Source organism: Chiloscyllium plagiosum, chromosome 30, assembly GCF_004010195.1.
Source record: "Chiloscyllium plagiosum isolate BGI_BamShark_2017 chromosome 30, ASM401019v2, whole genome shotgun sequence".
Taxonomy (NCBI): domain Eukaryota; kingdom Metazoa; phylum Chordata; class Chondrichthyes; order Orectolobiformes; family Hemiscylliidae; genus Chiloscyllium; species Chiloscyllium plagiosum.
The window spans coordinates 2,478,596-2,500,137 of record NC_057739.1 but is presented as its reverse complement, the minus strand read 5'-3'; the positions used below and the strand labels follow the sequence as shown (position 1 = coordinate 2,500,137).

General features: G+C 44.1%; 1 protein-coding gene across 3 annotated transcripts in view; it reads right to left on the bottom strand.

The window, feature by feature from the left end:
• LOC122564696 (rab-like protein 6) overlaps positions 1-21,542 on the bottom strand; it is a 112,884-nt gene that overhangs the window by 56,881 nt on the left and 34,461 nt on the right. For all 3 annotated transcript variants that reach the window (XM_043719805.1, XM_043719806.1, XM_043719807.1), the window contains 2 exons: positions 17,097-17,188; positions 15,421-15,561 (listed from right to left, as the gene is read on the bottom strand). In XM_043719805.1, coding sequence (XP_043575740.1) covers positions 15,421-15,561; positions 17,097-17,188 — 233 coding nt within the window. The remainder of the gene's footprint in view (positions 1-15,420; positions 15,562-17,096; positions 17,189-21,542) is intronic.

Sequence of the window (21,542 nt, the reverse complement as noted above, 5' to 3'; positions counted from 1 at the left end):
GGCAATAAATACAGAATGTTAATTTAACCACTCAGGACTTTGTGGGGATTCAGTCGCCTGAAAAGAGTGGCAGTGGGAGCTATCATATTCTTAGCTCAAAAGACAGACTTTACTTTGAGAACATAACCTCAGGCCATCTCAAAGTGCTTCAGGGTAATGAAAGAGACTGAGCTTTAGTAAAAACCTGAAAAATCGCTGATGCTGGAAACCAGAAACAAAGATCGTTGGAAGAGCTCAGCAGGTCTGGAAGCATCTCTGGACTGAAATCAGAGTTAATGTTTCAGGGACAGTGACCCTTCCACAAAATTGAGTTCTGGGGAAGTTCCTCAGTTTTGAGAAAGGGTCACTGGACCCAAAACATTAACTTTGATATCTCTCCACAGGTGCTGTCAGACCTGTTGAGCTTTCCTAACACTTTCTGTTCAGTTTCTGAACTTTAGCCACTGTTGCAAAATGCAGCAGCCAGTTTAGACAGAAAGACCTCACAATCAACAATGTGATAGCGACAAGAGAATCTTGTCCCCCCTCAACGGTGTTGGTTGGGGGTTAATAATAGGACAGAACACCCGTTTCCCTGCTGTTAAATTATGTAGAGCTTCTTAGTCTAGACGTAACTCCCCCCTTCCCCTTCCTGCACAGATTTCCATGGGGACTGTCACATCAACAGGGAGTGAGTTAGATTAGATTACTTACAGTTACTTAACATACAGCAAATTCTGAAGGCACACAGAATGATCCAAATCCACAACTCTTGAAGGTGGTAGAAACTGATCCACCAATTCCCCAGTATCACCTTCTCCTAATCTTTGCAAGCTCCCAATCCATCTCCAACCTCCCTTTCCTCAAAGGTGTTGTCTCTCAAATATATGCCTGCCAGTCCCAGATATCCAAGTTTGAATCAGGTTTATATACATATATACATGCTGCCTGACCTGCTGTGCTGTTCCAGCAATAAAGTTTCAGCTTTGATCTCCAGCGTCTGCAGACCTCACTTTCTCTCTCAAATATATGCCTGCAAGTCCCAGATATCCAAGTTTGAATCAGGTTTATATACATATATACATAAATGATTTGGATAAAGATGTTGAGGAAGTTAGAAAGCCACAAAGGGATCAGTTCCACGTTTTACTTCTCTTTCAAGGCATACTGGGGACTCAAGGGTTAAACATTCCACTACCAAAGAGACTCACTGCAGTGCCAATTGCATGTCTGCCCTCTTATAGAGTAGACAGAACATCTCAGTAGGGAGGTGGCTAGTTGAATCCTAGAGAAGGAATCCAGTGGAGCCACACATGTGGATTCCTCTGCAGCCTCAAGCAAAGATACTTGTCCTCACCAGACATGACTGATAGCCTGTTAAACTGCCTCCTGCTCCCATTATTTTGGCTTCCCCTCTGTATTACCATAATTTTGTGAATCCCCCATTGAGAACAGGCAAAACCTGTTTTAATCTCTTCCCATTAACACATGATCATGATGAATACAATAATCAGCCCCTGCAACCCATTCACTCGTTACCACAGGACATCGACATTCACCGGGCCTTGTAAAATCATAATTGCCCATCTTAAACAACGTAATGACAATCAACCATGTGAGCTTTTGTATTATTCCTATAAAAAGTACTGCCTTTGTGTGGAGAGCAGAAATTCCTGGAGAAGTGTCACCACAAGTAGACACATGACTACGTTTGGGGACACTGGGAATCTCTCACCGGCTGAATGATAATAAAGCATCTGCCGTTGTACTGAAACTTGTCTCATCTGGATTTGTGCAACAAAATACACATCAACAGGATAGGTGGTCTGATTACCAAATTTGCAGATGACACTAAGATTGGTGGAGTAGCAGATAGTGAAGAGGATTGTCAGAGAATATAGAGGAATATACACAGATGGGAGAGTTAGGGAGAGAAATGGTAGATAGTGTTCAATCTGGGTAAATGTGAGGTGATCCATTTTGGAAGGTGCAATTCCAGAGGAAATGGAAAAGTCCTGGGGAAAATTATGTACAGAGAGATCTAGGTGTTCAGTTCCATCGTTCCCTGAAGCTGTCAACGCTGGTCAGTAGAGCAGTCAAGGAGGCATACGGCATGCTTTCCTTCATCGGATGGGGTATTAGATTCACTACAGTGTGGAAACAGGCCCTTCGGCCCAATCAGTCCACACCGACCCTCCGAAGAGTAACCCACCCAGACCCATTTCCTTATGACTAATGCCCCTAACACTACGGGCAATTTAGCATAGCTAAGCCACCTAACCTGCACAGGATGTGGGAGGAAACCGGAGTATCCAGAGGAAACCCACGCAGACACAGGGAGAATGTGCAAATTCCACGCAGACAGTTACCCGAGGCTGGAATCGAACCTGGGACCCTGGTGCTGTGAGGCAGCAGTGCTAGCCACTGAGCCACCGTGCCGCCCCAACTCTTGTATTGAGTACAAGAGTTTGGCAAATCATGTCACTTTGTAAGTCTTTGGTTCGACCACTTTTGGAATTCTGTGTACAGATCTGGTGGCTGCATTACCAAAAGAATGTGGATGCTTTGGAGTGGATGTTTTGGTAAGGATGCAAAGGAGGTTCACCAGGATTGGAGGCGCTAGCTATGAAGAGAGGTTGAGTAGATTAGGATTATTTTCATTAGAAAGATGGAGGTTGAGGGGGGACCTGATTGAGGTCTACAGAATCATGAGAGGTATAGACATGGTGGATAAGAAGAAGCTTTTTCCCCAGACTGGGGGACTCAATTATTAGGGGTCACGAGTTCAAAGTGAGAGGGAAAAAGTTTAAGGGAGATATGTGAGGAAAGTTCTTTAATAGACAATAGGTGCAGGAGTAGGCCATTCTGCCCTTCGAGCCTACACCACCATTCAATATGATCATGTCTGATCATCCTTAATCAGTATCCTGTTCCTGCCTTATCTCCATAACCCTTGATTCCACTATCCTCGAGAGCTCTATCCAACTCTTTCTTAAATGAATCCAGAGACTGGGCCTCCACTGCCCTCTGGGTCAGAGCATTCCACACAGCCACCACTCTCTAGGTGAAGAAGTTTCTCATCTCTGTCATAAATGGTCTACCCCGTATTTTTAAGCTGTGTCCTCTGGTTTGGCACTCACCCATCAGCGGAAACATATTTCCTGCCGCCAAAGTGTCCAATCCTTTAATAATCTTATATGTCTCAATCAGATCCCCTCTCAGTCTTCTAAACTCAAGGGTATACAAGCCCAGTCGCTCCAGTCTTTCAGCGTAAGGTAGTCCCACCATTCCAGGAATTGACCTCGTGAACCTACGCTGCACTCCCTCAATAGCCAGAATGTCTCTCCTCAAATTTGGAGACCAGAACTGCACACAATATTCCAGGTGCGGTCTCACCAGGGCCCTGTACAGCTGCGGAAGAACCTCTTGTTATGAAGGCCAGCATGCTATTAGCCTTCTTCACTACCTGCTGTACGTGCATGCTTACTTCATTGACTGGTGTACAATAACACCCAGATCTCTCTGTACTGCCCCTTTAACTAAATTGATTCCATTTAGGTAGTAATCTGCCTTCCTGTTCTTGCCACCAAAGTGGATAACCATACATTTATCCACATTAAACTGCATCTGCCATGCATCTGACCACTCACCTAACCTGTCCAGGTCACCCTGTAATCTCCTAACATCCTCCTCACATTTCACCCTGTACCCAGCTTAGTATCATCAGCAAATTTGTTAATGTTATTACTAATACATCTTCTATATCATTAACATATATTGTAAAAAGCTGCGGTCCCAGTACTGATCCCTGCAGTATCCCACTGGTCACTGCCTGCCATTCCGAAATGGAGCCGTTTACCACTATTCTTTGTTTCCTATCAGCCAACCAACTTTAAATCCAAGTTTGCCCCCAATACCATGCGCCCTAATTTTGCTCACTAACCTCCTTTGTGGGACTTTATCAAAAGCTTTCTGAAAGTCCAGGTACACTACATCTACTGGATCTCCCTCGTCCATCTTCAGAGTTACATCCTCAAAAAATTCCAAAAGATCAGTCAAGCATGATTTCCCCTTCATAAATCCATGCTGACTCTGACCTATCCTGTTACTACTATCCAGATGTGTCGTAATTTCATCCTTTATAATAGACTCCAGCATCTTTCCCACCACCGAGGTCAGACTAACTGGTCTATAATTTCCTGCTTTCTCTCTCCCATCTTTCTTAAAAAGTGGTACTACATTAGCCACCCTCCAATCCACAGGAACTGATCCCGAATCTATCAAATTCTGGAAAATAATCACCAACGCATCTACGATTTCTCGAGCGACCTCCTTCAGTACCCTGGGATATAGACCAACAGGCCCCGGAGACTTATCAACCTTTAGACCTAACAGTCTCTCCATCACCAATTCCTGGCAAATATAAATTCCCTTCAGTTCAGGTCCTTCAGCCACTGTTACCTCAGGGAGATTGCTTGTGTCTTCCCCAGTGAACACAGATCTGAAGTACCAATTCAGTTCTTCTGCCATTTCTTTGTTCCCTGTAATATATTCCCCGTTTCTGTCTTCAAGGGCCCAATTTTAGTCTTAAACATTTTTTTGCCTTTCACATACCTAAAAAAGTTTTTACTATCCTTCTTTATATTTTTGGCCAGTTTATCTTCGTACCTCATTTTTCCTCTGCGTATTTCCTTCATCGTAATCCTCTTTAAAAGCTTCCCAGTCCTCAGTTTTCCCACTTACCTTTGCTATGTTATACTTTTTCTCTTTTAACTTTATATGTTCCTTAACTTCCCTCATCAGCCACGGACACCCCTGCCTCCTCCTAGGATCTTTCTTCCTTTTTGGAATGAACTGATCCTGTATCTTCTGCATTATACCCAAAAATATCTGCCATTGTTCCTCCACTGTCATCCCTGTATTACACCATTGTACTTTGGCCAGCTCCTCCCTCGTAGCTCCATAGTTCCCTTTATTCAACAGAAATATTGTCACTACCGATTGTACCCTTGCCCTCTCACATTGCAGATTGAAGCTTATTGTATTATGGTCGCTATGTCCCAATGGCTCTTTCACGCAGAGAGTGGAGGATGCCTGGAACACGTTGCCAATGGAGGTGAAGGAGGCAGAATGATAGTTTCATTTAAGATGTATCTAGACAGATCCATGAGTGGGCAGAGGGATAGAGATCCTGAGAAAATAGGCAACAGGTTTAGATAGAGGATCTGAATTGGCGCTGGCTTGGAGGGCCAAAAGGCTTGTTCCTGTGGAATGTTTTTTATTCTTTGTTTCTGCCTCAGTCAGAAATAGCATCCTGCGTGATGTTAACAAAGGTCAAGTTTCCTTCCTTGTCCCGTCTGCAACTTTTGACCTGGTGAACCCACCCTCCGTAGACCCTCCCCAGTGTCGCTCAGCTGGTTCCAATCGTCACCTTACAATCACAGCCAGAGGATCAGCTAAAGTGGCCTCTTCCTACTCCCACATTATTAATTTGAGCATCCCTGCAGAATCTACCCAAAGTTTACTTCAATGTCTCATGAACATGCTCCTCGGTGTTTTAATCCAGAACCCAAACATTACATTTAACATGTACACCGGTGAAACCCAGTTCCACCTCCTTTCCATTGTCTATACTGTTTGTCAAACTGCTTGAACACAAATTTCTTTCAACTAAATACAGGGTTGTCCAATTTATGCAAGTCCGATTTATGAACGCTCCTACCTATGAATGCTATCCCATAATGGGCTGATATTTTAAAGATCCGACAGATGACAATTTCCTGTACTTACGAATGGCCACTTCATATCATGCTGCATTGTGTTCCCACTTGCATACATATTGACTTGCAAACGGACTCAGGAGCGGAATCCATTCACAACCTGGGGACTGCCTGCAGTGGGAAGATCAAAGTGATTGACTTCATACCCCATCACGAATCTCACTCCCTAGCTACCAATTCCATCCCTCTCCCTGACAATAACCTGGAATTGAACCAGACAGTTAGCATCGCAAGACTATATATGGCCTGTCACGAGCTTCTGATCTCATGTTGCTGCCATTACGAAGGCCACCTACTTTTAACTCAAGTTCAGACATCACTTCTTCAGGCTCAGGCTATCTGCTGTAACCCTAGCTTTCATTACTAATAGACTTGATTATTTAAATATTATTGTGGCTGGGCTTCCAGGTTCTAACCTCTGCAAATTTAAGTCAGCCAAAACTTTTTCCAACTCTCATATCATATTTCCCCATCACTTCTGTGCCCACTGATAAAAAGTGTCTCATTTGATCAAGGTGACAATTTTCAAGTTCTCTTGATTTTCAAACCCTTCTAAGTTTGAGTCATTTCCGATCTCAGTAACTTCTTCAATCCACTCAACTGTCTAAAATATCTGCAACTCTTCAAATTCTGGTCTCTTGTACATCTGACTTTAACTGCTCTTTTATCACAGTAATTTTCATACAGCAGTACGGTGACTCAGTGGTTAGCACTGCTGCCTCACAGCGCCAGGGACCCCAGGTTCGATTCCAGCCTTGGGCAACTATCTGTGTGGATTTTGCACATTCTCCCCATGTCTGCGTGGGTTTCCTCTGGGTGCTCCGGTTTCCGCCCACAGTCCAAAGATGTGCAGGTTAGGTGAACTGGCCAAGCTAAATAGCCCCAGTAATGTGTAGGTTATGTGCATTAGGCAGGGGAAATGTAGAGTACCAAGGTAGGGGAATGGTTCTGTGTGCTATACTTTTCGGAGGGTTGGTGTGGACTTGTTGGGCTAACTGGCCTGTTTCCACACCGTAGGGATGCTATGATTCTACCAGGATAAGGTCAATTGTTGAGGCTGCCCAAATCAGGGCATTTTGAGGGTATTTCAGTGCTGAATCATTAAAAGTGACAAATTGGAGGGCAATGAGAAATGGTACACAGAAACAAAGTACTGTTCGTGTGGGAGTGTGTCCTAAACCAATGATAACAAGGAGCCTTCTCTCCCTCTCAAAATCTGTTTCACTGGTTCACATACACAAGGAAACACCAGCTATCCTACTACTGAAGTCAGATGCAGCAATTTATTGCTTCAGGAACAAGGAACTCAAGCTGCGGGTATCAGAAAGATACAACAGACATGTAGAGGCTGATCAGGATTTTCTTCTTCTTGACTCCCCAGAGCCTGTCCCCCATCCAAGGCACAAGCCAGCAATGTGATGAAAACTTCCCACTCGCCTGGATGACTGCAGCTCTAACGCTCAAAAAGGACAAAGAATCCCACTTATCGGACACAAGACCTAAAAACATTCACTCCCTCTACAATCTCCACCTTGTACCATCTACAAGGTGGCACAGAAATTCAGTCAGTCTTCTTCGATAGCTCCATCCAGAAGAACATGGACAGCAGATACATGGGAACACCAGCGTCTGCAATTTCCCATCCAAGTCACTCACCATCCTGACTTGGAAATACATCACACTACCCCTTCACTATTACTGGGTCTAACCCCTTAAACTCACTCCCTAACAGAATTATGGATGCATCTATGGCACATGTACGGCAGTGGTTCAAGAGATAGCTCACTGTCATCTTCGCAAGAGCAAATAGGGATAGGCACTAAGTGTTGGTCCAGCTAACAACATTCTCATCCCATGAATGAATTTTTAAAAACAGTTACCAATAAGACAAAATGATTTTTATTTTCATATTTGTAATTACTTGTTCATAGCTTTCTCTCTTTATCCCGAAGAAACTGTAATACCTTATCATAAACCAAATTTTAACTTTAAAGTCTGCTTTAAATTGAATTACGAAAAGTTAAAAATGAGCTGCAGGAACTTTATCAATCCACAATTCTCTGACCCCAAAGTAAAAGCCTATGGAATTAAGGCCAAGTTACCAATGTCTGAGACATTGGTTGACTAGCAGGTTAGAAAGTCATATGTCCAAATTTGCTAATGATACAAAGTTAGGTGGCATTGTAGACAGTGTAAATGATACCATAAAATTACAAAGGGCAGTCCAGGTGAATGGGTAAAACTGTGACAGATGGACTTCAATATAAGTAAATGAGAGGGTGGCCATTTTGGACAAAAAAGGATATATTGGACTATTTTCTCGATGGTATAAAGTTAACGACAGTGGATGCTCAAAGAGATAGAATGTCATAGAGACGTATAGCATGGAAACAGACCATTCGGTCCAACTCGTCCACACCAACCAGGTATCCTAAATTAAACTTGTCCCATTTGCCAGCATCCAGCCCATTTCCCTCTAAACCCTTCCTATTCATACACTCATTCAGATGCCTTTTAAATGCTGTAATTGTACCAGTCTCCACCACTTCCTCTGGCAGCTCATTTCCTACACCCACCCTCTGTGTGAAAACGTTGCCTCTTAGAGAGACCTTTCCCTCTCTTACCTTAAACCTATGCCCTCCAGTTTTTTTTCCCAGAAGCATTGGATCTTTGAAATGCCACAATTAGGTGCAGAAGATATTCAAGAATACTGGCCTTTATATCCAGGTCTTGTTTTCCACTCCAATTTGAAAATACAGCTGATTTTATTGCCCTTGTTCAGAATTCTGGACGAAAGGAAATTATTTCTTTCTATCAATCCCATGAAATCCTAAGATTGTAACCATCTCTATCAGATCTCTCCTGAACCTTCCACATTCACTGATATACAGGCCAAGTTTTCACATCCTTCAATACCCTGCTAAATCTGCACTGCAGCTGTCCCAGATATCACCCCAGAGGTGCACTGCCTTCAACTGAATGCAGTACACCAACTAGTTTGACCAAGGCTCAGTATAACCGAGAGGAGATGTGGTGTTGAAAGATTCGGTTATGTTGTTACTGATTGATACAGAAACCATGTCAACCTTTAAGATTAGATTGGACAGGTAGATCAAAAGGAAAGTAAGTAATGTAAGAACAGGGTGGGTCTGTAAGATTAGAATTATTTGGCTGTGCGCATGGAAAATATGTTGCAAGGCAATGACATGGAGCAGAAAACCTGAAGGTGATTGATAATGTAAATGCCTTTCCACAAAGGGGGAGGTGGTGTCACAGTGGCTACGTCACTGGGTTAGTAATTCAGAGCCCCAAGTCAACGTCACAGGGACAGTTTCAAATCCCACCAAGTCGGATGGTGAAATTTGAATTCAATAAAAAAAATCTGGAATCAAAAGCTTGCCTAAAGGTGACCACCTTGATCAGTGTCCATCATTGATATCCTTTAAAGTTAAAAATCACACAACATCAGGTTGTAGTCCAACAGGTTTTTTTTGTAAGTACTAGCTTTCGGAACACTGCTCCTTCATCAGGTAGCAATGGATCAGGATCATAAGACACAGATTCATTCTATTTTGTTCAAAAAGCACAATCTGCAGGCAGTCAATCCATACAATATTTTATAAATTCCTACTTTGGAAATAGAACCAGTCTGACTCAAGATTGGGTTATAGACAGACTCTAACCTCACAGCTTTAATGAATTGTCTGAGCTAAGATGTCACTTTTTTTAAATAAAACTTTAAGTTATCTCGAGAATGTGGTATTAAATGTGATTCAACAATGCAACGGACAGGAGAAGGATGGGTTAAAATGGTCTTGTGTTGCAAATTTGCACAGTTCCAACAGAACTATCAATTACAATCCTAACTGTCCAGGAACATGCAATGACAGAGAAAATGGTCTGAATGCGAAAAGACTTTTTGTCTGAAGCACAAAAGACTAAGAAAGAGAATATTAAAGAAAAGTTTACAAAGTTGCCCTGAATGACCTCCCAGTGTGGTGTACCACTTTAAGAGTCTGTCTTGTGCTCAAGACTGCGTTCTCAGTAAATATGCTGCTCACTGTGAACTATAGTAACAATCACTTGACCTAATTAGAGTAGAGAAATAAAACGAGTGGGTCATTTAAAAATAAGAGAGACCTCAGGGAAAGAGTGTGCAAAATATAATTCAGATAAGGGTAGGACCATAAGACCACAGGGTATTGGAGCAGAATTAGGCCATTTGTCCCATTAAGTCTGCTATACCATTCAATCATGGCTGATATGTTTTTCAAAGTTGAGAGAGTGTGGTGCTGGAAAAACACAGCAGGTCAGGCAGCATCTGAGGAGCAGGAGAGTCGATGTTCAGGCATAAATCCTTCCTGATGAAGGGTTTATGTCTGAAACGTTGATTCTCCTGCTCCTTGGATGCTGCCTGACCTACTGTGTTTTTCCAGCACCACACTCTCAATCTCTGATCTCCGGCATCTGCAATCCTCACTTTCTCCTGATACATTTTTCAACCCTATTCTCCTACCTTTGCCCCGTAACCCTTGATTCCCATACCAACCAAGAGTCTATCTTGGTCTGAAATACACTCAATGACTTGGCCTGCACAGCCTTTGCAGCAATGGGTTCTATAGTGTCCAACCAATGAGGAGTAATGTGATTAACATCTGCATATTTAGCAGGATGGAGGAGGTCAGTATTTCCCAGGCACCTGACCTCTACCTGCTATTCCAGGTTTTCTATAGAGACCCCCCACATTCATTTTAATGTAATTACTTCATTGATCTACAATACAAAAATATACACAACTTTCCCAGCTTGTGGCATAGTGGGAATATCACTATGTCTGGGCCAGAAGCTCTAGGTCTGGGTCGGAGTTCCACCAGCTTCGCAGGCTTTCCTCCTCCTCCAGGCTTCCTCGGAGCATGCTGCATCTTTACAAATGCTTTTGAAGCCAGAGTTGTGTGAAGAAACTCACATGATCAAAATATTTTGCATCAGTATTTACTGTGGAAAAGGATATGGAAGATATAGAATGTAGGGAAACAGATGATGACACCTTGCAAAATGTCTAGATTATAGAGGAAGTGCTGGATATCTTAAAATGCATAAAGGTGGATAAATCCCCAGGACCTGATCAGGTGTACCTAGAACTGTGGGAAGCTAGGGAAGTGATTGCTGGGCCTCTTGCTGAGATATTTGTATCATCGATAGTCACAGGTGAGGTGCCGGAAGACTGGAGGTTGGCTAACGTGGTGCCTCTGTTGAAGAAGGGTGGTAAGGACAAGCCAGGGAACTATACACCAGTGAGTCTGATGTCGGTGGTGGGCAAGTTGTTGGAGGGAATCCTGAGGGACAGGATGTACATGTATGGAGTGCCACAAGAATTGGTGCTGGGCCCTCTACTTTTTGTCATTTACATAAATGATTTGTATGAGAGCATAAGAGGTACAGTTAGCAAGTTTGCAGATGACACCATAATTGGAGGAGTAGTGGACAGCGAAGAGAGTTACAACAGGATCTGGAACAGATGGGCCAATGGGCTGAGAAGTGGCAGATGGAGTTTAATTCAGATAAATGCCAGGTGCTGCATTTTGGGAAAGCAAATCTTAGCAGGACGTATACACTTAATGGTAAGGTCCTAGCGAGTGTTGATGAACAAAGAGACCTTGAAGTGCAGGTTCATAGCTCCTTGAAAGTGGAGTCGCAGGTAGATAGGATAGTGAAGAAGGTGTTTGGTATGCTTTCCTTTATTGGTCAGAGTATTGAGTACAGGAGTTGGGGAGGTCATGTTGCGGCTGTACAGGACATTGGTTAGGCCACTGTTGGAATATTCCATGCAATTCTGCTCTCCTTTCTGTCGGAAAGATGCTGTGAAACTTGAAAGGGTTCAGTAAAGATTTACAAGGATGTTGCCAGGGTTGGAGGGTTTGAGCTACAGGGAGAGACTGAACAGGCTGGGGCTGTTTTCCCTGAAGCGTCGGAGGTTGACGGGTGACCTTAAAGAGGCTTACAAAGTTATGAGGAGCATGGATAGGATAAATAGGCAAAGTCTTGTCCCTGGGGTCAGGGAGTCCAGAACTAGAGGGCATAGGTTTAGGGTGAGAGGGTAAAGATATAAAAGAGACCTAAGAGGCAACATTTTCACACAGTGGGTGGTACGGGTATGGAATGAGCTGCCAGAGGAAGTGGTGGAGGCTGGTACAATTGTAACATTTAAGAGACATTTGGATGGGTATATATGAATAAGAAGGGTTTGGAGGGATATGGGCCGGGTGCTGGCAGGTGGGACTACATCGGGTTGGGATATCTGGTTGGCATGGACAGGTTGGACTGAAGGGTCTGTTTCCATGCTGTACATCTCTATGATTCTATAGCCGATAAGATTTTTATTTTCTCATTGTCATGAGTCTTCCATGAGAGAGAGAGAGACCGAGGTTGATGGAAATGAGCATTTCCTGTAAAGAGTAACATTGTGCAATGCCAGCCCGTCTGCTGCTCCAGCCCTTATCATGGGTTTGCTCCTCACAGGTGTGAAAATCCTGAGACTGTGGTTACAGCCATCACTACTACCAAGTGGAGAACCACATACAGAGTGCGAGCTTTGCAGGACGACAACTCTACAAATCAAATCAGTGATAGCTACCTGGAATACAGATAGCGCTATCCTTTTTTTTAAACAGGGCAGCAGGTCTGGACTGGCTCTGACAACATTAAAAATCTGACCGTGACTAGTGAACATTAGCTCTGACATTCAATTCTTAATTATACATGACGTCATTGGGACATGCACACAGGCAACAGGGCCTTAGTCTGGGCTCCTGCACGCACAAATCAGCTCCCAGCTTTGATGGAGTTGCACTTTGGGAACACACAGCCCATTATTCTGATGCTCTCCTGACTAGCCTCCCATGCTTTGTTGTGTAACCACCACCTCATTTGGAATTTGCTGCCATATTCTGACTTGTGCTAAGTTCGCTCTCTCCTCAACAGTGTGCGCTGACCTGCACTGGCTCCCAGGCTTCCAACTTCTTAAGTATAAACATATCCAGTTTTGTGTTCCAATTTATTCATGGCCATCCACTTCACCTCTTCCTAGAATTGTACCCCCACACACTCAAATTCTCCACTTTTTTCACCTCTTCGGCCTCCCAATCCTCCAAATTTAACTTCCATCCCAACATTATTGTACTTTCATTGTTTCATAGTAATAGAAGGTGGTGGTTATCTGGCCCATCGAGCCTGCTCCATCACTCATTAGGATCATGGCTGATCAATCCATTGCCTCAGCTCCTTCTACCTGTATTACCCCCATATCCCTGAATCCCCCTACCATGCAAAAACCTGGATGGAATCCATTTCCTAATCGGTTTCACTTTTCTCCCTGTCAAAACTAGGCCCTTGGTCAGCCTTGCAGATTGCCTTTCAGGATGCAGGAGAGGAATAAGGCCACTTCGCCACTCAAAGCTGCTCTGTGATTCAGTGAGATTGGGTTGACCTGTTGCTACCTCCATATTCCCACCTTTGAGTTGCCAGGCAACACTTTGAGATTTGGTCTGAATGCATTTAAGGCTCTGCAAGCATCAGCCAAGTAAGGTTGCTGGGGCTTCAGGACGTGAACACAAACTCCTGGCTGACATTTCAGTGCAGTACAGAGGGAGCCAGTCTTTTGACCAAGATCCCATTGTTTTTAATAACGTGAATGTAGAAGATCCTCTGGCACTAATTCATAGAACAGCAGTGAGATTCCCCACCTTGTGCTCTGGCCAATATTTATCCCTCAGCCAGCCTGCAAATTGACTGCTGACATTCTTACACTGCAACAGTAACTACATTTCCAAATGTTTCATTGGTTACAAAGAGCTTTCGATTAGATTCCCTGCAGTGTGGAAACAGGCCCTTCGGCCCAACAAGTCCACACCGACCCACCCACACCCATTTCCCTCTGACTAATGCAGCTAACACGATGGTCAATTTAGCATGGCCAATTCACCTGACCTGCACATCTTTGGACTGTGGGAGGAAACCGGAGCACCCGGAGGAAACCCACGCAGACACGGGGAGAACGTGCAAACTCCACACAGTCAGTCGCCTGAGTCGAGAATCGAACCTGGGTCTCTGGCGCTGTGAGGCTAACCACTGAGCCACCGTGCCGCTTAGGATGACATGAAGTTGTGAAAGGAGCTAAGTAAATACAAGGTTTTCCTCTTTATTGCTGAAAACAGACATTTTCTCAAAGCTTTTAGTCTTAAACTCAAAAGAACAATTCACAACAAACAAGTCTAGGGGAAAACCAACTTTTATACTGCACTTATACAGGGAAAATACTTGGAGGTCATTTCAGCATATTGCTCCTTCTGAGATCCCGCACAGACACAATTTACCCAGTGCCAATCCCCAAACTTCTCCCTTGCATATTCTCCCTTTACAGCTCCAACTTAAAATCTTTGATTGAACTTGCCTCGACCACCACCTCAGGCAGTGCATTCCAGATCCTAACCACAGGTGTGAAGACGTTAATCATGTCAATATTACTTCCTACCTAAAGTCAATGCCCTCTGGTTCTCAATCCTAGGCCATCTTCAGTTTTATGCATGAACGAGGAGGAACTACCTTTACACCGTGAGTGGTAATGATTTGCTGCCCATATGGATGGTGGAAGCAGACATAACGACTTCAAAAGGGAAAAAAAGATGGGCATTTGGAGGAAATAGTGCAACAGTCCTGTATCAATGTGCAAACTAATTCCACTGCCTGACTCCATCCTTCACTGCCCCTGCATCAAACTGTTCCCACAGGGAAGGGCTGATGCATCATAATGTCAAGAGCTAAGTATCCTAGAACACCAGTCTACATGCTTAGGGACATGGGCTTGAATTCCAGCATGGCAGATGGCGAAGTTTAATTCCATATTTTTACTGTATTTGAACACTAACCTGCTGACAACCATGTAACCACTATCAATTGCTGTAAAAACCCCACCTGGTTCACTAAACTCCTTTAGGGAAGGAAGTCTACTGTCCTTACCCAGTCTGACTAATATATGACTCCAGACTGTCAGCAATGAGGTTGATTCTCAACTGCCCTCTAGGCATTTAGGGATGGTCAATAAATGCTGGCCTCACCTGTGACACACACACAACGCACGAACAAATAAACTCTATCGATCCCCTGAATCGATTGCAAATTAATCCCACTGCATCACTCTCTCCACATAGCCTTGCATCAATCCCAAACTAATTCCTCTACCCCGTTCTCTCCACACAGCCCTGCATCAATCCCAAACTAATTCCACTGCCCCGTTCTCTCCACACAGCCCTGCATCAATCCCAAACTAATCCAACTGCCCCGTTCTCTCCACACAGCCCTGCATCAATCCCAAACTAATCCAACTACCCCGTTCTCTCCACACACCCCTGCATCAATCCCAAACTAATCCCACTGCCCTATTCTCTCCACACAGCCCTTTATCAAACTAATCCTACTGCCCTATGTCAATCTCAAACTAGCCCCACTCATGCAGAGAGATAAGTTTTGAAGGGATAGGGTACACAGCATAGACTTGTTAAAGGTCTTTTCCAATTCAGTTTGTCAGCCAAACTTCGATCTCCATTCTCATGTTTTCACCAACAGACTGTGATCACTCAGGTGCAGTGAGTCGGTGCTTCCATACCTGTTGCTGCTCTTTATGAAGTCCCTGACATCGTCAGGCAGGATGACCCGATGCTCTCCCATGTCACGATGGTTCCCAAGCACACAGACTGGAATGTGGTCTGGCACTTTCGGGAGTTCTTTCATGATATAACTGAACGTCCTGCAGAAAGACGGGAGGAAGTTAATCAACAGCCTTCTCCCTCCTGACTGAGTTGGTCCTGCCTTCATATCAGTGTTGTTATTACATTGCTGGTCTAGTAATCCAGAGAGAGCCAGTCCAAAACTGGAAATTAAATAAAAAGTCACAGCAGTAAAAACAATAGTGAAGCATGCAAATTTTCAACAAAGTCAAATGCTTAATCAATGTTGCAACAAGGATGGCAAAGTCACATTTGCCAATCGTCGTGCAAAGAGACCGGCTCCATGCTGGAAGGAAGATCTCAGAAAACTATCCGCACACTAACCAAAACTGGAGGGAACTTGTAAAATAAATTACATGAAGCATTCATCCTTAACAAAGAGGCTGGGGAGGTTTCTACACATTAAAACATCACAAGAACCAAAACTCGTCAACTGCACAAGTTATATAACATGAATATAACATGATCAAAACCAGTCAAGGGTTCTAGCAGATCCAGAAGTGGAACTGTCAACATACAACTTCAGGGAGTGGCCAGATTTGGATCTCCAAATCACCCTTAACCTCAAGGACCATGTGCTCGAGGTGGCAGGTTACACACACACAGAGTTGGCCAATGGGGGCAGGTGAAGGGCGAGAGCTCTGGGTGAGAGGGGTGGTGAGAGGGGTGGTGGGAGAGGTGAAGGGCGAGAGCTCTGGGTGAGAGGGGTGGTGGGAGAGGTGAAGGCTGCACATGCAGTGTGTCTGCAGTCACAGCACTGTGATCAGTCAGGAGCAAGGTCGCTGACTAACTGACTGTTCCAGAGTCATCCTCAAACCACCTAAATACTGCTTCCATAGACTCCACGAGATTCTGGTCTCCTGCCTAGCGGAAGGATGTTGTGAAACTTGAAAGGGTTCAAAAAGATTTACAAGGATGTTGCCAGGGTTGGACGATTTGAGATATAGGGAGAGGCTGAACAGGCTGGGGCTGTTTTCCCTGGAGCATCGGAGGCTGAGAGGTGACCTTATAGATGTTTATAAAATCATTCGGGGCATGGATAGGGTAAACAGACTAAGTCCATTCCCAGGGGTGGGGGAGTCCAAAACTGGAGGGCATAGGCTTAGGCTGAGAGGTAATAAAATTTAAAACGGACCTAAGTGGCAAGGTTTTCACACAGAGGGTGGTACGTGTATGACATGAGCTGCCAGAGGAAGTGGAGGAGACTGGTACAATAGCAACATTTAAAAGGCATCTGGATGGGTATATGAATAGGAAGGGTTTGGAGGGATATGGGCCAAGTGCTGGCAAATGGGACTAGATTAAGTTAGGATATCTGCTCAGTTTGGACAAATTAGGTTGAAGGGTTTGTATCTGTGCTGTGCAGCTCTATGACTCTATAACATTAAAACAGGGTTCCACTTAAGGCTATTTTTGGTAGACAAATTTAATACAGCAAACTTGGTTTAAATTAAATGTCGGAACACCAGAGGGTGTCAAATCTGAAGCAATGGGTTTTACATTCACAAGACTCACATGGGATGGACACCTATTATGAATGCTGAGAAATGCTTACCACTGCTTGGTGATGTCAAACATCATGATCACGCCATTACAGTTCTTGTAGACATCGAGGAACTCTGCATCCAGAGCCAGTTCTGCATCCGACTACCAACAGAGCACAACATGGAGGATTAGATAACAATTATCGATATTATTGGGCAGAGTGAGCCAAGTTTGCATTCAAAATGAAAATTATATCCTTAGTCAGGCCCAATCTAGTGGAATTAACTCTTCAGTTCTGGGCACTAATGTTCCTTCATGAGGTACTGGCCATGTAGTGGCTACAGTGCAGATCTACCAGAGAGTGATACCGGTGCTAAAAGGGTGAAATTATGATGATGGATTAAGCACCTGTAGTTTGTATTTCTTAAATAAATCAAACTGAAGTCTTATGATTCAAGGATTTTCCTCAGATGACAGTATCACCAACTAGGGTACATACCCTTTGAATTCAAGCCAAGCCACTCAATCATGGTATCAAGTCGTCCTTTTTCACTGGGAGGAGTGGAAATCTGGAACCCTCATACTCTCTCCCACAAAATCTTGTAGATTCTGGGGATTTCAATGTTTAGTAATTGATGGATTTTTATTGGGTAAGTTGATCAAAGGGTATGTAACCAGGATGGAAGCATAAAGATGAAGTGCTGATCATTCTTGTCTCACTGAATCCTAGAGCTGAAAGGTCTGCTCCTGTTTAACAGCAACTGCAAGAAGGGTCCATTAGCAAAGCAGAACATTGGACACACTTGCAGGATTAGAAAATGGCAGCTCAGAATGACTTGAGCAAAATAGCAGCTCCTGTTAGCAAGCATTTCATGATGCACAAGATGCAGGAGCAAACAATGCATTTCCTAGTGGCTATTTTTAGTGAGCCAGTTTGAGTTACACACAGCGGCCCCTTTCAGAGAGTCATTAAACACCAAAAATAAATTAGTTGCAACCTGAAAACCCATATCATTCCTCAGCAGCAATCCCACTGGCCTCATCGCACTATTTCACAAACAAGAGGGGAAGCAGAAATCTATTTTTACAGTTTAACAAACATCTTCTATGCAAACTAGTTAATAAATAAAGGTGAGAATGAGTGGAACTTGGGCGCTTGCATGCAGAAAAATGACAGAAGGGGTGAAAAATGTAGTTAATAAAGCATACAACATCCAAGGCATTATTAACAGGGGCAGAAAGTACAAGCGCAAAGTGCTTTTTTAAAAAAATGCCTTGATGGGAACTGGGCGCTGCAGGCAGGGCCCATCTGTAGTTGCTCATGAAGATGGCAGTGAGCTGCCTTCTTGAATTGCTGCAGTCCTTGCAGTCTAGGAAAACCCACAGTGCTGTTAGGGAGGGAGTGCCAGGACTTGTAGAGTCATAGAGAGGTACAGCACGGAAACAGACCCTTCGGTCCAACCCATCCATGCCGACCAGATATCCCAACCCAATCTAGTCCCACCTGCCAGCACCCGGCCCATATCCCTCCAAACCCTTCCTATTCATATACCCATCCAAATGCCTTTTAAATGTTGCAATTGTCCAGCCTCCATCACTTCCTCTGGCAGCTCATTCCACACACATATCACTCTCTGCATGAAAAAGTTGCCCCTTAGGTCTCTTTTATATCTTCACCCTCTTACCCTAAACTTATGCCCTCTAGTTCTGATTCCCCCACCCCAGGGAAAACACTTTCTCTATTTACCCTCTCCATGCCTCTCATAATTTTGTAAACCTCTATGAGGTCACCCCTCAGCCTCCAAAGCTCCTAGGGCCTTACCATTAAGTGTATATGTCCTGCTAAGATTTGCTTTCCCAAAATGCAGCACCTCGTATTTATCTAAACTAAACTCCATCTGCCACTTTGCAGCCTATTGGCCCATCTGATCAAGATCTGTTGTAATCTGAGGTAACCCTCTTCGCTGTCCACTACACCTCCAATTTTGGTGTCATCTGCAAACTTACTAACTGTACCTCTTTTGCTCGCATCCAAATCATTTATATAAATGACAAAAAGTAGTGGACCCAGCACCGATCCTTGTGGCACTCCACTGGTCACAGGCCTCAAGTCTGAAAAACAACCCTCCTCTACCACCCTATCTTTTACTTTGAGCCAGTTCTGTGTCCAAATGGCTAGTTCTCCCTGTATTCCATGAAATCCAACCTTGCTAATCAGTCTCCCATGGGGAACCTTGTCGAACACCTTACTGAAGTCCATACAGATCACATCTTCAGGAACAATATATTTCTGGGTCCGTACGGTGATGTCAAACTTATAGAAAGCACTAGAGTCTCGTGTCCACTTTGGACTCCACATTTTAGGAAGGTTGTGAACAAATGGGAGAGGATGCAGAAATAGTTTCGGAGAATGATCTCGGGGATGAGGAGCTTCCGTTCTAACCTCTCTACTCTATCGTCCTCACTGTTTTCCTTGGAGAAAGCTCAAAGGAGAAGTGACTGACGTAGCAAAAACCATGAGGGGATTTGGACACATAAGATGGAGGAACTGCTTTCATTTGGAAAAGAATTTAAAGGAAAGCAAAAATGATGGGAACATTCCTTCCTTCCTTCCTTCCTTCCTCCCTCCCTCCCTCCCCTCCCCTCCCTCCCCCCCCGCCAGTGAGCGGCTAGCATCTGGAACACACTGCCTCAGAGGGTGCAGGGGTCAGGTTCAGTTCAGGCATTGTTTGAAAAGGAAATATTTACAGAGTTACAGGCAGAAAGCAGGGCACCAGCGCGAAGTCAAATACTCATTTGGAGGGCTGGCACAGACACACTGGCCTTCCTATGCACTACAACAATTCTGTGGTTCTGTGATTTAATGATTGCCACCAGAAAACTGGCTCAAAGAAAGTGCAAGTAAGTTCTCAGAGCCAAACCAGGGTTTGCAGTGTGCCAGCTTCTTTTTCAGTCCAGATTGCAGGGTAAATGCTCAGAACCAGGCATACATGCCTTCATGCCCAGCGCCTGAAACTACTGCAGTCCCAGAGGACCTCGGGCTGCTCTGTCTTCAGGTCGAGGTCATCGGTTGTGAGAGCTTAATCTGAGGATCAGCATGCCTGAAAGCTAAGGGCAAGGTTGAGAAGGCAGGGCCATTATGGGTGACCAACGTGGTATGGCAATTTAACCCAAACTGTTGGCATCACTCCATCACAAATCCAACATCTAGCTAACTCAGATAATCAACCTAGTAAACCAACTGGCATGAGATGTTTATCCAGTTCTCAGAGCTATGCCTTTGTTTCCCCATGGTCAGACTGATGCTCAATATGACAGGCTATATTTTTCATGGAGTCTGGTGCTGCTCTAAATTTACCACTTGGAGAAGTCTGAGTAACCATATAGAAACGGTTGCAGAGAGACTCCATGAAAACTTGATCAATCCTTTTTTTAAACCAGCCATATTGCAAAGTTGGCCCTTTTGGTGATAATTAGTCAAGGACTGTATCAGAGAATACAAATTAAAAGCCCCAACCTTCAGGTTACTATCGCAAATCTAATAGACAAGTGCTTGGATGGGGTATTGTAAGTCCCACACACAGTTCCTAAACTAAAAGAGACACAGGAATATTCAGTACAGGAGGCAGTCATTTGTTGCTGGTGCTAGGTCCAGGCCACTCATGGACAATATTACAAATACAATTGCATAGACTTCCCCATGACACATCTATGTGCTGTACCTACAAAATGCTGGTCAAGCTGAATATGCCAAACAAAAGACTTGGGTTCCATCATCTTGTTCAACCACAAGACTGTACAAAAGTAAGGATCAGGAAAGGGTCACTGAGTCCACTGAGCTTGCTCCACTGTTCAAGGGAGTCATGGCTAATTCTCATTTTGAAAAGGTGACCCCCATTCTATGCTTAAGCAAAAGAGAACATCCTCTCCAGATATACACTGCTCAGTACAGGCAAATTCAAGCTCGAGGTTCACAATATGCAAGGCTGTACCTTCATTCCTTGAAGGTATTTTCTAATAACCTATTCAGAGGTTTGTTTTTACACACCTCTCAGGCAGGTATGACTTGAAACCAGACCTCTTAGTTCAGAGATAGGGACACTACTACTACACAGGAGCTCCTAGTTCATCTCTTTGGCTGGGCCAGCATATATTGCCCATCCCTAACTGCCCTGTAGGTGGTGGTGGTGAGCTGCCTTCTTGAATACCTGCAGCCCTGTGTGTGGATATCCACAATGCTGTTAGGGAGGGAGTTTCAACATTTGTGACCCATCCACACTGAAGGAGCAACAATATATTCCCAAGTCAGGACAAAGAGTGGCTCACAGAGAAACTGGCAGATGGTAAATACTGCCCTTGTCCTTCTAGATGGCAATGATCTCAGATTTGGAAGGTGCAGTCAAGGCGCCTTCAGGGAGTTGCTGCACTGCGAGTCTTTCGATGATATACAGTGTTGTTACTGTGCTTCACTGGCTAAGGGAATGAATCGTGAGAGTGATGAATAGAATGCCAATTA